Source organism: Kryptolebias marmoratus, linkage group LG5 (genome assembly GCF_001649575.2).
Source record: "Kryptolebias marmoratus isolate JLee-2015 linkage group LG5, ASM164957v2, whole genome shotgun sequence".
Classification (NCBI taxonomy): Eukaryota; Metazoa; Chordata; class Actinopteri; order Cyprinodontiformes; family Rivulidae; genus Kryptolebias; species Kryptolebias marmoratus.
Genome location: NC_051434.1, coordinates 19,605,725 through 19,621,013, shown reverse-complemented (window position 1 = coordinate 19,621,013; position 15,289 = coordinate 19,605,725). Strand labels below are relative to the sequence as shown.

The window sequence follows — 15,289 nt, the reverse complement described above, 5'->3', positions numbered from 1 at the left end:
ATTGGGAGGTGCATGATGCCTTGTAGTCCGATGCGCCTTATATATGACAAAAGTTCAAAAATGGACCATTCATTGACAGTGCGTCTTATAATCCAGTGCGCCCTATAGTGCGTAAAATACCATAAGTATGCATGTCGGAAAAGTCAACTGGAGCGCCTCTAAAGTTTGAAGTCCAACTCGGAAAGCTGAAGATTCCTGACCAGATCTGGCATCGGAATCCAATATGGCTGCGTCACGCATGAAAAGCAATGATAGCTTCAGTAATAAAGTTTTTTTTTTAAAACTTCTGCCAGTTTGCATCGCAGTAATCCAGTCACAGAATACACATAGCATTAGCCACCGTTGTTTGAACGCAGGGAAATGCATTGCTATCGGCGTGTCATGCTAATAGTCGTTAGCCTGGTCACTGAGCACAACCATTAGCAAATCCTGCTGGTTTTCACACATTCAAATGGAGCCAGACCTGAGTTCTGACTCATGAGCTGAATGGACTGCACCATAACCACTGGGTAAAAACGCCGTCACCCTTTCACCTTCAGAGAGAACTGATTGACTTTTATTCTGCTTCAAAATGGCAGAAATACCCCTTAAGGTTATCGTAGAACAAATCCACCCTTCATCTCATATCTTACATCACCTTTATAAAGTCAGCAGGTACTATTAAAAATGTTATTTTATTTTAGCAATTATCGTCTTCAGACAGATTTTCTGACTGGCCAAAAGCTGGTTGAGTTCATTAGCTGACTGAAACACTACCATAGATAACACCATGTTTAATATGCATACCTGTAAAGATAGTAGGGGGGGGTAAATACTTTAAATACATTTCTAGCTCAAAAGAATGCAGAAATGACCGCACTACTCATGGTATAATCAACAGTTTATTGAAATGATTTCTTCCAATTCAATGATTCAACAGCAGAGAATTTCAAACTTTAATACAGCTGGAGATAATCGGAATGAGTGAACATATGTTTGACTCAAAGTTAAAATGCTTCAGTTTAACGTTTTAAACATTGGAGAACTGTTCTCAAACTGTCAGGTTGGATAATCAAGAACACGTGGGTCGTGATGTAAAGGGAGTTAGTGTTCTTGTTTGTTCGTCTGTAAAAAAAAACAAAAAAACAAGAAAACTATAATGTAATGTCAGTAATAAGCTGAAAAGAAGGCGTGAAGACTGCAGGAACGTGGTCCTGACTCCAGGGGGAGCAGTGGAGGCACTCAGCTCTGTTTGAGCTTCTTCAGATGGAAAGAGTTTAAGGGTTTATTTTGTGCAGAAGAGCTTTAATTGATGGAGGAGCTTAAAGTTTAAAACTGCTTTCATGACAAAGGCTTGAAACAGCACGATGTGCCAGAACAAATGCTGACCCCCCTCTGCACTCGGGTTTTAATATCTAATTACGTGGGTAACATACATGTCAATAGCGCGGGATAAATGGTTAGGAGTGGCGACTTGGGAGTGGCTGGCGAGACGCGGCGCTTCACAGGAGCATGCAGCTGCAGTTCGACGCCGCCTGGCTGCTCAGGTTGCCGAACTGCGTGGTGGCTACTGACTGGATCAGGGTCCAGAAGTGTTTGAACGAGATGCCCTCGCCGTCGCCCACGCCCATTTTCCGCAGGATCTCGCCGAAGCCCTGCTCCGTGCCGACGCCCTAGGGAAAAACACAAGTGGGAAGGATGTGCTCCGGTTTAAAAACTCCACACGGGTTATGTTGTGAGATGTGCTCAGTGCGAATGACTCTCAGCTACTACCACATTAACCTTTAGCCCATCCGTAAAACTTTAAAATGTTATGTTCTGCAAATGCTTCTTCATAAACCTTTGAACTGCTGTCGTGCCGATGTGTTTACACTTGTTATTAACCATAGACTTCCATGTAAATAATGGTGTAAGGCAAAACTGATGGAGGCATAAAGGTTCATGATAAAGTGTTAGCATGAAATGCTACTAAATGTTGGAGACTGGGGCTGTTTTAAGACAGCAGCAATCCAGTTTGGTCTTAGCTGCTCGCCTAGCAGGCTAACTGTTAGCTCATCTGACTGAGTTCATTCAAAGAGCTTTCTACAACAAGTCAGACATTGTTAGAGTGAATGATGACTCAGCATTTTGCTTCATTTAGCTTTTAGCTAATGTTATGCTTCCTTTATTTAACTTTTTACTAGCTTGCCTTTTGATACTTTTAGCATTTAGCCAACCCTTTGCTACTTTTAGCTAGCATATGCTGGCCTTTTTGATACCTTTAGCATTTAGCTGACGTTTTTAGTTTGCACCTTTAAGCTTTTAGCTAGTGTTCTGCTTCTTTTAGCTAGCTTTTTACTACTTAAAGCTTCTAACTGACCTTTTAAACCTTTTAGAAAGACCTTTGCTACTTTTAGCATATAGCTAACCTTTCGCTGCTTTTAGCTAGCAGACACTTTTGGCTTTTAGCTAGCGTTCTGCTTCATTTAACCTTAATAAGTCTGTTTCAGCTCTTTCAGCAGATTTCAGCCGGGCCGTTCAACGCTCAGCGTTCACGCAGCTTTTTGCAGAGAACAGTTTCTCTCGCTTACCTTTAGCTCGTACACAGAACCCCACACAGCCGCACCATCGCTTCTAACACAACAGAACTGAAACTGACATTTGGGAACATGGTACTATTACTAAAGAAAAAGTGAGAAAAGACAAAAAAAAAAAAAAACAAGTTCTTCCTGATGAACCTTCACCACGATAATTAGTTTGGTTTATCTTTGGCTGTGCCTTATTGTGTTTTGGCCTGTTTCTTCACTGGACTTTAACACAGTCACATTACCTGGACCCAAGTGTTAAAAAAAACTACGCAGAAGAGTTGTTCCCTCTCAGTCATTGCCTGCAGGCATGGGAGGAGGGAATGGGTTCAAATGGTGGCTTTGTAATTAGTCCCCAAAGCTGTCAATATACAAAACTAAAGGAGACACAACTGCCAATTAAAATGATCCTTCGTGCCCTTGCTCAAGCTTTCTGTTTACTGATTGCATTTTAATAAATGCTTTTTCTCACATCAAACTTAATGCTACAGGCAGCCAATGGTGAAACACTGTAGCTTTGATTAAAAAAAACCCCAAAAGGTAAAGCTCAAGTTAAAGCAGACAGCAGATCTGTCTGTTGGTAAAGGGTCCATGTTGACATGTGTCCACTGAACGAGTGCACGTTGGACACATGGATACAAGGACTGAAGCATGGATCAGTGAAAGAAGTCGGCTTCTTTTCATGAACTGCCATGTTCTTCGCTGATCTGACATAAAGACCAGGTTGCGTTATGGGTAGAAGGCAAACCAATGGGGGATGTGAAGCTTTGGGCAGGGTTCTGCTGGGAGACATTGGGTCCAGACCGCTCATGTTAATGTTATTTTGCCTTTTACCACCCGTTAGTGCATACTAACCCATGTTGGGAACACGGAAGTAGCTTTTTTTCAGCGGGAAAACTCATTCTGTAAAGATGGTTTTTAGGAATGTTGTCGACACAAATTCTTTAGATGTCAATCTGCTCTGTGGAACGTGCTGGACAGGCAGGTCTGATCCACAGAGGTCCTGCCCCACAGCGTCCAGGGTGTACATGGTCTGTAACTGGCAGCTCGTGCCACATACCACAGCAGACCTTCACACGTTTAGAGAAGTTCATGAAATAATGAATGTGGCCAAAACAGGTGAACCATACCAACGTAGTTCACAAGATCTACAGGGATAGTCTGGACCTTTCTGAAGGTGTGTTCTGTTAAATAGTTATCAGTAGTTAGTGCCTTACCAGCTGTGACATCAGTGACAGAGCACGGCGGGTGGAGAAAGAGGAAAAAGTCTTCTCCAGGCTAGACTAATGGCTAGCCAAATGAGGGCCTGTTTTTAGCGGTTTCAGGCTTCCAACACGAGTCTTTCTCACAAACAACACACTGATGTGACAGAACGCTACGTTAGCTTATACTAAACCTCTACACTTTTGCACGACACCATTTGTTTAGCCTGTCGCTGCCTTCTCAACCGAACAACCCCCGTGTCGCCACAGAAACATCTGATGGCGCTGAGACTGCGAAGGCGTCAATCCCCTCCCAGGGGTTTGATCAGAAGGACCACCGCATTCAACAGCCTCGGCGCCACTGGCGTACAGTATACACACTGGTACATATAAATTGGTAACCAGTACAATGATTTTAAAAACTTAAATTGTGTTGGATTAGTCTTTAAAAGATCTATCTAATGGTATCAAAATATGTTGTGTTTGATGAGGGGGGCCTTGCTAATCTGATGTCCACATAGATCCACCAGACCAGATCCAGAGGTTTTTTTTTTAAAATCTCCACTTTGGAGAGCCTTTTTTAAAAAATAAAAATGTAATGTTTTTTCTAACAAAAATTTAAAAAAGGGAAAAAGCCTCTACCTATAGCGCTGTGGATGGGGCCTTAGAGCCTCAAACAAAGAGCTGATGAACACAGACTCTTTGTTGATCCCTGATGTAAATCTTTAAAAGATGAGTTCTTGCACTTTAAGCAACCATCTTGTCTGTAAACTATGGTTGAGTAGACTGTTTGCTTTATGACTAGTGTATGCTCCTTATTCATACAAACTACAACTCTGAGAGCCTCATATGTTAAAAAGAAAACAATAGAAGCATTGTAGTTCTACATCTATGGTACAAATCTTAAAATAAATACTTTAAAAGGACCCTGTCGTTATGTGTATGCGATAAGACTTAGACATACATACTTAAGCCTTAATGATGTGTGTGTGTGTGTGTGTGTGTGTGTGCGCGCACGCCTGTTTGACTCTGCTGAACATGTTCCTGACCGTCTTTGTTTGAGCTGAGTAAGGTGAGGTGCGTTGCCACACCCAGGCGCTGCAGTCAACAGCAGACCTGGCTGAGGGAGAGGCACGTGCAGGCAGACGGCAGTTTTACCTTCACCAGGTTGGGCATCTGGGAGGACAAGAGGCCCTTGAACTCATCGACTTTTAGCGTCGACCCTTGGTCCGCTGAAGCCCCGTGGAACTGGGTAACCAGCGTATTGATGGCCTTCTCTAGGTCTGAATACTAAAACAGGAAAAAAACAAAAACAAAACAGCAATTAAAGAATATCGTAATCGCTAAGAAAACAACTCAAACACAAATGAGAGCTGAATATACCCCAGATTAAATGACACTTGATAGGACGTTAGCTTGTGTTTTTTTTAACTAAATTTAGGTTTGGTCTTTACTAACATTTTTCAGCTCATAAAAACAAATAAAAAAGTCATACTGCACTGTGATGTACCTCTCTATCGATATGATAATAAAAATGGGCAAAACTGATTTAACTTACTACCTAATTTAACTCGGCACTTATTTTTTTGGTTAGCTTCAAAGAGATACTTCTGATATGCTGAAGTGGTGGACTGCGTGAAAGTTGTGAATAATTATTATCTTACATGCTGTAGTCAGCTTTCCGAAGAGCCACGGTTTGGGGAAATCATTTAAATTCAACAGGATTTATAAGCTAACGGCTAGCCTGGACCACTGTTGTCCTAAAACAACTCCAGTCTCAAACGTTTCAGGGACGTTTATGCTAATGTTGCTTTATAAACCTTTACAATGTTGTCACATTTCAGGGGGAGTTTCTACAGAGATGTTATGAGATTTATGCTAAATTTGCACTGCGATTGCTACAGCTAGCTGCCAAACCCCCCACACACAATTCTATAAATACCCTCTTAACATGAAACCGACTGTGGCGTACAGGTCTATGAAGCTGTGTTTGAACGAACGGCTTTGAAATATTAAAGACTGGAGTTGTTTTAAGACGGCTGCGGCTCTTAGCTGCGTTAGCTAGCTTAATGCAAAGGCTCTGTTTGGTGAGATGTGCTTTTACGCAGAATCCCACTTCAAAATGGCCAGAATATCACTTTAAAAACAGCCACATGTTTGGCCCTCTTTTATTCGGACTGCAAAATGGTTGCTTATTGTTTTTGTCACAGAAGAACACTGCAAAAATCCAGTAAATAGGCTAGCTAACAGAGTTCGTCTCAGAAGCTCGAACTACAGAGACCGATTTTGCCGACGATTGCAGATCAATCATAAATGAACATAAAATCACATTTTTAAACTCTTATTTGTTTTACAGTGCCTTTGATTGGTCAATAAATGTTTATTTAGTTGGATAACTCCAGCCCTCTGGAGCTGCTTCGGTGGCTACGCTAACGATAGCATTCTTAGCTAACCCTAGCTGTAGCGTTAGCTAAGAATGCTAAAGCTAGAACTGAACGAAACCAAAGATAAGAGACGTTCTTTAGTGAAAACGTTGAAAATGTTTAGCGATAAAAAACATAACCCTAACCCTAAACATTTTGTGACCTAAAATGGACAAATGTACATTTTATCCCTGTGTTTTTATGTCACCTTTCTTTAATAATGCTAACTTTAACACAGAACCATTCGTCCAATCAGATTCAGATAGTTTAGTGGGTTTTTTTTTTGCTCTTAAGTCCTGCTAATAAAGTGACACATTCAAATATATATATATATTCAGCTTGACCAGCACATAATATAGTTAATATAGTATGACGCTGCCTCGTGATTTATTTATAAATGAAGCAGCAGCTCAGAGCCACTTTTGACTTCATTTTTGCATCTAATTCTCTGCCGCGTGCTTCAAGTTGAGATTTGACTGCTTCTCAGATTTGTTTGGAAAATCCCCTTCCACTTTTTCGGTGTGGCCTTTTTGCACCAGCGCGCCCGCCCAGGCGCCCAGATTTGTGTTTCTGTTTTCATTATTGTTCCAGGAATTGCCTTTTGCGTCCCTTCATTTCTGTCGGCCTAACCCCAACCCCTGGACGACATTCCAGGGCAATAAAGGACCGGGTTTTAGGTCCCCACGAGGACTACGGGTCCTAACATGCTGCGGTGATTACACCAGAGGAAAAAAAAAAAAAAGGCCCTAAAAGACAACAGTAAGCAGGCACACACACGTTCTTTCATTTAATATTCTCACGGTGAAACGGCTTGTCGTCGTACACCTACAGACTGTTTTTAAACAAAACCTTACTTTCGGCCCCAGCTCAGGCCCTCTTTTCCTTCTTTCCATCTATAAGAGGCCATCTAAGTTTAATCCAGATGTGATGTCTACTCTCACACACACACAAAGAAAAACAAAAAAAACACACAGCAAGTTTTCTGAACACAGCCTGAACCAAACTACGTCCTGGGTTTTGTTGTAGCCTCTGCCACACCCAAATCCAGCTCTGTCCCAGCTTTAGCTGAAGCCACACACAGTTTGGGCCTCCAGCACCCCGGTGTCAGCTGGGTTTGAAGGCAGATTGTGTGTTGTGTGTTTTTTTTTAAATTTTATTTATGGTCACAAATGGTCAACTATTACATCTAGTGCTTTGTGTTGTTCAAGTTTCAGGGTGTGACAAGTTGCCACTGAGCTGTAAAGGAGCTGGGCTCAGTAAGAACGGGTCATAACTGGAGGGGGGGGCAAAACATGTCAGACTTAAGCGTCACCGTGATGGTTTCTACAGGTGTTATTGCTGTTGTTCATACAGGACATAAGGACCAGGGCCCGGCTGTGTCTGCAGGCCTGTCACACGCGCACGCGCATGCACACCTACATGCTGTATAGAAACATATACACACACAAACAAACGTAGGGAAGCTCCCGGGTTCGTGCTGGACCCGTGCAGTCTGAGCAGAATTCGCCCCCCCAGCACGACCCCCCCGGACCGGGGTCCGCTTTTGTTCGGCCGAGGGGCTCAGGGAGGGGCCGCGGCGCCGCGCACATCTGGAAACTTTTCACTCGAACACAAACTCCGGGACAGAGCGACGACAACAGCAACAAAACAAGCGAGAAACTTCGAGCCGCTCGGAACTAATTAAAGAAAGAAAGAAAGAAAGAAAAAAAAAAAAAAAAACAGACGAAGAAGAAGAAAAAAAGGCGCCCAAAGTGCGCATTTAACGGCCCTGCTCCGCCGCCGAGCTCGCGCAGCTGAAAGCTCCTCCACCCCGCGACGGAAACAAACAAAAACGTTTAGAAACAACGGGTTTTACTCTAAACTTTTCTCTTTAAAGTATTAATAAAAGTTGTCTTGTCTTTACCTGAGGCATGTTGACTGCACCGAGCTGTCTTCCTGTCTGGGTGTGTGGGTGTGTATGTAGAGTGTGTGTAGAGTGTGTGTCAGGGCTTCTGTCACCAGTTGGCAGCTCTCGTGGATCCTCCCCGGGGTTGCCAGATAAGAAATGGCGAAAATAGCGCACCGTCGCTCAAAAACTATACTATAAGCATAGTGAAGGGGGCACTTTTTTCAGTGGTGGTGTGTGTGTGTGTGTTGTGATGTGGGCTCCTTGCTGCGGTAAATTTGGGCTTCTTAAAAGCTATTTATCGCACATCGAACAGGCCCCAAAACTGTCGTACAAATACAGCAACCAATGCGGCAACAATCGTCTATCTGGCAACGCCGGTCCTCCCTCGGCAGCAGAGGCGGAGGCAGGTAGGTGGAGCAGCGGGCTGTCGCAATCCCACCACTAACTCAACACACACTCCCGCTCCACAGCCCTCCACATCTCCGCTCAGTTTCACGTTTAAATGACTCAGTTCCTCATGCTCAGATGCATGAGGTGACATTCCTGAGCTCGCATTCATCAGACAACTCAGTCCACATCTGGAAATCTTTGGGAAAGCCTCTTTTTTTATTTGCGCAATAAGGGCCTGCAAGTTTAGGCTGGTATTCTCCCTTTTTCTTCCAATCCCACTTCTTTTACCCTGACAGTGCATGTTTTATGGACACGTCCCACGAGGTAGTCAGTAATCTAGCATTAGGAAGGTTTCGGAGTAATAAATGGACACACAGAGACAAGCAAGGACAGAGCTACAGAGACAGAAAGAGAGCGAGAGAGGAGAAAACTGGCAGGACCACATTTCTTTCTGTCTGGTTCGGACTAACTTCACACAGTCTCTGGGAGGGGTGCACACACACACACACACACACAGGTGGAGATCCAAACTGGAGTTCATTATGGAGGCCACCATGCTCCAAGACCCCATCTACACTACAAAAATAAATATAAAAATTGAGATTTTCCTGCTACGTTTGGACCTCCTGTCCACACATAACGGGATTTTTTGGTGCAAAAATAAAAACATCAAGATTTTATCATCCACTGCTAAAAGTGGGCAATAATGTATTCACTTGTGTGTGTGTGTCTGTGTATTACCAAAATATCTCATCAGCCACTTTTGTCATTTTAGTTAAATGTACAAAAAGTAATCACTACTGCTGATCAACTCATGGAGTCGACCCTGTTCAAAATGGCTGCCAGAGCCAACTGGCGTGTCAGTTTTTACAAATACTGAGCTAGGGGTTGGTGTGGTAGTGGCTGAGAGTCCTGCCCCAACACATACTTTGACTGTGACGTGTTGCGACGTAGCATGGGACTGTGCGTAATGTCACGTTCGAGATTTGACCAAAACGACGACAACTCTGACGTTAGTCTATAACTCTGCTATGGAAGGTGGCGGGCGATATGCGACGCTTTGAGTGCTAGGCTTCTATTACAAGTGCCTGGACAGAGAAAAAAAATGGAGTAGCATAAATGTGGCCTGGGTTGACTAACCTAAAGTAATAGTTGTATAATAGAAATAGATAATAAAAATATTTTTTTTATTATCCTGTTGTGTCAAATCAGGCATACCATAGAGAGTAGATGGATGCTTACATGTGACAGAACAGATTTGTTTGACAAAAAGGATATCTCAAGATAAGAATCCTAATTGCATGATTGACTTTATGGAATTAAGGCTGAATCTAGCATCAGAGTAGGCAGGCCACATTGTTGTAATAGCAACCTGTTTGTATGATCTTCAATTGTCAGGACTGTTTGTGAATCAGTGTGTGTGGGTAAGCGTATGTGTAACAGAAAGACTGACTGTATATAAATAAATAAATTAATTAAAAAGTGTGTTCATGTTATGTGGGTGCATGTGTGCTAGTATGCCACCTGGAGATGCGCAGTTAAAAGCGCGCCCTGAACAATAGAAGGGAAAGTTGCCTCTGTCACCACTGCCTTCTTCTGACGTTTGTTGGCCACCTCAAAATTCACTTGGTCGGCCGTCACCCAGTTGTGTCAGCCTGGATTTTTGAGAAACTCACAGGACTTTAGCCGGGTCATTTCCACAACGCTTGGAATGCCCCGCCGCCCACCACCAACTTTGACCTTGGAGCTTCCATACTCAGCACAGATGTTCCTGTTTGCTACCCTTCAGTGCTTCAGTCCACTGGTAGGATTTGTTGATATCAGCCCCTTTCTCAATCTGCCAGTGGTACATGCCATGCAGGGGCTTCCTTCCATGAGGGTTCCTCTTTCTCCTCTTCCACATTGGGTTTCCGCTGCCTGAGACATTCACTTAGCAGATCATCACTAGGGGCTTTTTATCCTGATGTACTTTAGGGTCTTGATTCTTTCATCCTGTGTATAACCCTCTGTACATTGTGAGGAGCTCCAGTGGCTTCTATCTCCTTTTGTGGCCAGGTTATTATACCATGTGTTGATGGCTTGGACTTTGTTCTTCCCATTCAGGTGGCTCTTCAGGACCTGCCTCACCCTCTGCGGGCACTTGGTTGTGGCTGACTTCCTGGCAGCCTGGTCATGGTTGTTCAGCCCCTTCAGTTATGGTCCCCTTGCCTCTCTTGGACACCACTGAACCACATTGAAAATGTTAAGGAAAAATCTGGCTAATCACCCTGCTGAAACTGAGAATTAAAGTTTGGATAAAGTAAATCAAGATGCTTGCTTTTATTAAAAGGAAAATAATAATAAATCCGAAATAAATATTCAAGAAACTGGCTTCATTTAAATGTTTGCTCTAACTCCGTTTTATTGTTTCAAAGTATTATTTTCAGCAAATATCGAAATGTCCCAAGCAGACCTGCGTCTTTAGCGTTGAAATTTGAAGTGTGAATGCAGAATTTGATTTTATTTCTCTTCTTTACTTTGTCAACAATTTTTTATAGTTCTTTAATGTCAAAGTGTTAAAAAAGTGGTTTTTATGTAATAATGGATTGAGTTTATTTCAATTTTCAAGTGGGTTTTGTGGCTCTGGACTCATTTTATTTAGAGGGGCAAAATCAGAAAATGACTCTTTAGATTGTAAAGGTTGCAGACCCCTGACTTAAACCAGGATAGTGGCCCTGCAGGACCAGGATTAGACACCGCTGTCTCACAGCTCTGCAAGATTTTTCTTTTCTTTTTTTTTTTTTGCTGCTGCCTGACATTTTCCACTAGAGGTCCTCAGTTACCCTCCTTTGTTGTCTCTGCTTTCCCAGCTCTGGCTCAGCAGCGTCCCCCTCTCCCAGGACAGACGTCTTCCGGATGTCATCGCTCTTTGTGGGGTTCTCTGCTCCTGGTCGGCTGCAGCTTCCAGTTTCTGTTGTCCGACTGTTTGTTTATTTATTACCGCCCATCGCCGAAGGCAAAAGGGCGATCGTGTTCTTGCTCATGTCTCTGTGTGTGTGTGTGTGTGAAGGCAGTTGGTTGCCTGCAGCGTTAGGGACATACTGTGTCTCAATATCCAGTGGACAAGTTTTGATGAAAGTCTCAGAAAGCATGTACAGCTCACAAATGTTTGGAGTCAACCCAATTCAAGATGGCAGCCACAGCCAGGTGACCTCAGCAAACACACAAATGGCTGCAGCTCAGCCAATTTTACAGCTATTGAGCTCAAACTCTGTGTGGTAGTAGCTGAGAGTCATTTCCAACACAAACTGTGAGTGCTAACAGATCGTGCGAGATGCCGCACGAGAATACCTTTAACGATATTTAAAAGGTTTCGACCAAAACGAGTGTGCTTCTAAATTAATCTGAGATGATCTTGGACAAAGTTATTTGCCTTTTCCTTCTCACGTATACACAAAAGTAAAAAAAAAATAAATCCAGGAAAAATTGAAAGTGATCGTTCCTCTAAGGTTTTCAACATATGAAGGTTAGCTGAATGGGGGGNGGGAGAGAAGTGATTGTATGAAATTTAAACACTCCGTAAAATATTGAGTAACAGCATCGACAGACACAAGTGCATAGATCCAGGCATTTCTTTTTTTTCTTTTTTTTTCTGCCACTGTCATACAGTGATAAAAACAAACAAACAAACAAAAACCCTGATGAGTAAGTTCAATGACAAAAGGACAAAAACACATTCAGCGCAGATTGAACATTGTCCGTCAGAGGAGGCAGAAATGGAGGCGCTACAACAGGCACCAGGGGAGCTGTGTGTGTGTTTGTGTGTGTGTGTGTGGGGCGTGGTTCTTGGAGGGAGATGAACAGCCAGAAGATGAAGAAGATCCAGATCCAAGTCATGGTGGAACCTCTGGATGCTTAGCTGAAACAAAAAAAAAGAGAAGAAAGTGTTACTATATTTGAACTCATTTAGTCTCATATATTTTCCGTTACAGAAATCTTTCTCCAGATTTGGGGGCTTGTGACCTAAAAGCAGGAAGGTTTGACTATTTAAAAAGCATTTGGGAATGAAGATGATATTGAAATCGAAGGTGCAAAAGTGAAAAGTTTTTGCATAAATGTATTTTTCTTTTTACTCGATTTGATTTCTTGCACTGTTAAGAGTTGAAGCAAACAGTATTTGTGTTGCTCTTCATTTGATCATCTTAAAAAAATCTAAAAAAATGAATAAAAAAATCAATATCTGCCTAGATATTTTTATGTGTCTATCAGTTTATATTATTGGATAAAAGGCCAAATACAAAAACAATATGTTGTTGCCATCAAATTTGAAATTATTTTACTTTTTCCTAAAAATATTACAGTTTCTTCATTTAAACTTTTGATATGTTTACAACGTTTCATTGTCAATAAGCTATTTGTTTATGAGATTCACAAATCATTGCAATGTTTTTATTGCTCCAGAATCGGGGGTTATGTTCGAGTTGTTTTCAATTGGCAGAAATCCTCTTTGGCAGTGGGTCCTTTCAGAGAAGCCATTTTTAGTTTAACAACATGGTTCAAATAAGGTTTGACGTTGAGTTTCGAGTGCTGATGTTCCTGTTTTTCCAGAATTGTCCCAATTTTTAAATTTCGATTCCTGGTTTCGATACCCAGTCCACCGACCGGAAGAAGGAGCCACCGAACACCAACGAAGAAGAAGAACCCGCAGGAAGTGTGCGTGCATTTGTGGACAGTGTGGGGCGGAGATCGAAAGTGTGGCTTAACTTTAATAAAAGAAATGAGCAGTCGGCAAAACAATAAAATAAGTCTCATACAAATATCGGGGCAGCTATTAAGTTATACTTGACCCAGACCGATGGGTCAACTCAAATGCTAATATCCAGCTAACAGGTATTTTTTCATAGACAAACCACCTGAAATTGCTAACATTAGCCAAGCAGTTGACCACAGTCCATGATGTGCAGCTCTGTTCGCCACAGAGTCAAACTGAAGAGTGTCACAAAAAGGTTACAGCATATACTGCCTCTTAGAAGAATCGGAAACAAGAATCATTAGGAACCACAACTGAGATGGTGAATCGTTACGTTCAAATTCAAACGATGCCCCAACGTCAAACATGGTACAAGGAACAAGAGTTTAAAGTTTGATGGTCACACATCAGCCGTGCTCTAGCTCTGCAGTTGTATAACAGGAATGTCAAACTCCACCTCATGGGTCATAGGTGATCACTGTTGATTTCAAGGTCACGTGGTCAAAGGTCAACATCACAGTTGACCTAGTGCTCTGACTCTACAACAGTTTAATGTAGGAATGTCAAACTGCACAGCTGGACACCTCATGGGTCAAAGATGACGCCTGTTGAGTTCAAAGCTTCATAGGGTCAAAGGTCAAGCTCACAGGTAACCCCTTTGTTAAAAACTTGTCTCTGCTCCTACATGTGACCCTTCTGTTTCTTCTGCCAAAGAGGTTCTGTTTCTGGTTGTTTACTATTTTTTAATCACGCTGTAGCCTTGGGGGAAGTTGGTGTTTCTTTGAGTGCTTCAAGTTATTATTTAGCAGAAAATTTGTTGTGAGACAGGCTTTTTTTTAAAATTGAGTAAAGACTTGTCCACTGCACCTGTGCTGTACTAGAAACATACCAAACCGTGACTTCAAATCTGAGGCATGTAGAGAAATGGGACTTTTGTGTGGCCCATGACAGCACTGTTAGACGGTCTTCATCCCTCCTGACACGCGTCACTACTTACATGGAGGTCATGTCATTGAGAGCGTGGTCCAGTTCTTCACTGATGGCTTTGTACTTCAGCTTTTGAGCGTAAAGCTCATCTATAAAAATATAAGTTAAAAAAAAAACAAACACAAAAATTAGAAATAAATGAAAATGGCCACAAAGAAAGAAAAGAATGACTGCAGAGCAGCTGAATATTAGGTTTGTATGTTTCTTTAGTTCGCCACAGTTCTGTACTCTCTGTCCTTACTAGCAAAATGTTTTGCGTTTGAGCCGTGATAAGTGGGATGTGAGGCGAAGCAGACGAGCAACCAGCAGGTTCTTTATCTTCCGTGTTTCTGGTGACATTTAAGATGATCTTGTTTTTTGTACTTTTTTTCCCCAGTTTTGCTTTGATTTTTGTGTCCCTAGTTGATGGCAAAGCTCACATCGGTCCAACACCTCGACGTAAGAGACATCATGAAAACCAAGGAGCTCTCAAACCAGGTTAGAGACAAAGTGTGGAGAAGTATGGATCAGGGTTGGGTTTTACAAAATAGCCCAAAATTCTGAACAATCCGCAGAGCTCCATTAAATCCATCATTAGAAAATGGAAAAATGATGTCACCACAGCCAGTTGACCAAGAGTGGATCATCCACCAAGTATTGACATTTTGGGCTTCAGTAGTCATTCATGCTCCAGGTTTCTGTATTTTTGTCATATCTGTTTTCTATTTCACAATAATATGGTAAACGGACTGCACTTATATAGCACCTTTCTAGTCAACTAGGCCACTCAAAGTGCTTTACAACACAATCTGTGCCCTTGTTTACCCATCTACACACATTCATACAGCAATCTATTACTAATCAGTAAGAGTCTAATCAAGCTCTGCTGCATTGCCGGCAGTGAGTCGGACTCGTTTCCGGTGAGAGTTGGACTCCGCTAAGGTTGCCCTTTGTCACCGTTTCCGTTCATAACGTTTATGGACAGAAGCCAAGGTGTTGAGGGGATCCGTTTTGGTGGCCTTAGGATCGCATCTCTGCTTTTTGCAGATGATGTGGTCCTACTGGCTTCATCAGACCGTGATCTACAGCTCTCACTGGAGCGGTTCGCAGCCGAGTGTGAAACAGCCGGGATGAGGATCAGTGCCTCC

At 42.4% G+C, this 15,289-nt stretch overlaps 2 protein-coding genes across 2 annotated transcripts in view; both read right to left on the bottom strand.

Moving 5' to 3' along the window:
* Positions 1–862: 862 nt before the first annotated feature.
* On the bottom strand, positions 863–8,224 carry s100v2 (S100 calcium binding protein V2). Its single transcript, XM_017430669.3, has 3 exons — positions 8,072–8,224; positions 4,904–5,035; positions 863–1,652 (listed from the first exon to the last, which is right to left on the bottom strand). The coding sequence occupies exons 1-3, from the start codon at positions 8,078–8,080 to the stop codon at positions 1,482–1,484; spliced, it is 312 nt and encodes a 103-aa protein (XP_017286158.1). The 5' UTR covers positions 8,081–8,224; the 3' UTR covers positions 863–1,481.
* A 2,949-nt stretch (positions 8,225–11,173) lies between these two features.
* Positions 11,174–15,289, bottom strand: part of LOC108244469 (tropomyosin alpha-3 chain) — a 14,784-nt gene continuing 10,668 nt past the window's right edge. Inside the window, exons 9-10 of the mRNA XM_017430705.2 lie at positions 14,173–14,251; positions 11,174–12,344 (exon numbers count right to left, since the gene is read on the bottom strand). Coding sequence (XP_017286194.1) covers positions 12,341–12,344; positions 14,173–14,251 — 83 coding nt within the window. The 3' untranslated portion in view covers positions 11,174–12,340. The remainder of the gene's footprint in view (positions 12,345–14,172; positions 14,252–15,289) is intronic.

Bases quoted from the DNA above. Each gene is read 5' to 3' on its own strand.
- s100v2 (XM_017430669.3), bottom strand. The intron at 1,653-4,903 runs GTAAAACTGCCG...GTTTTTCCCTAG, and splicing joins AGATGCCCAACCTGGTGAAG to GGCGTCGGCACGGAGCAGGG.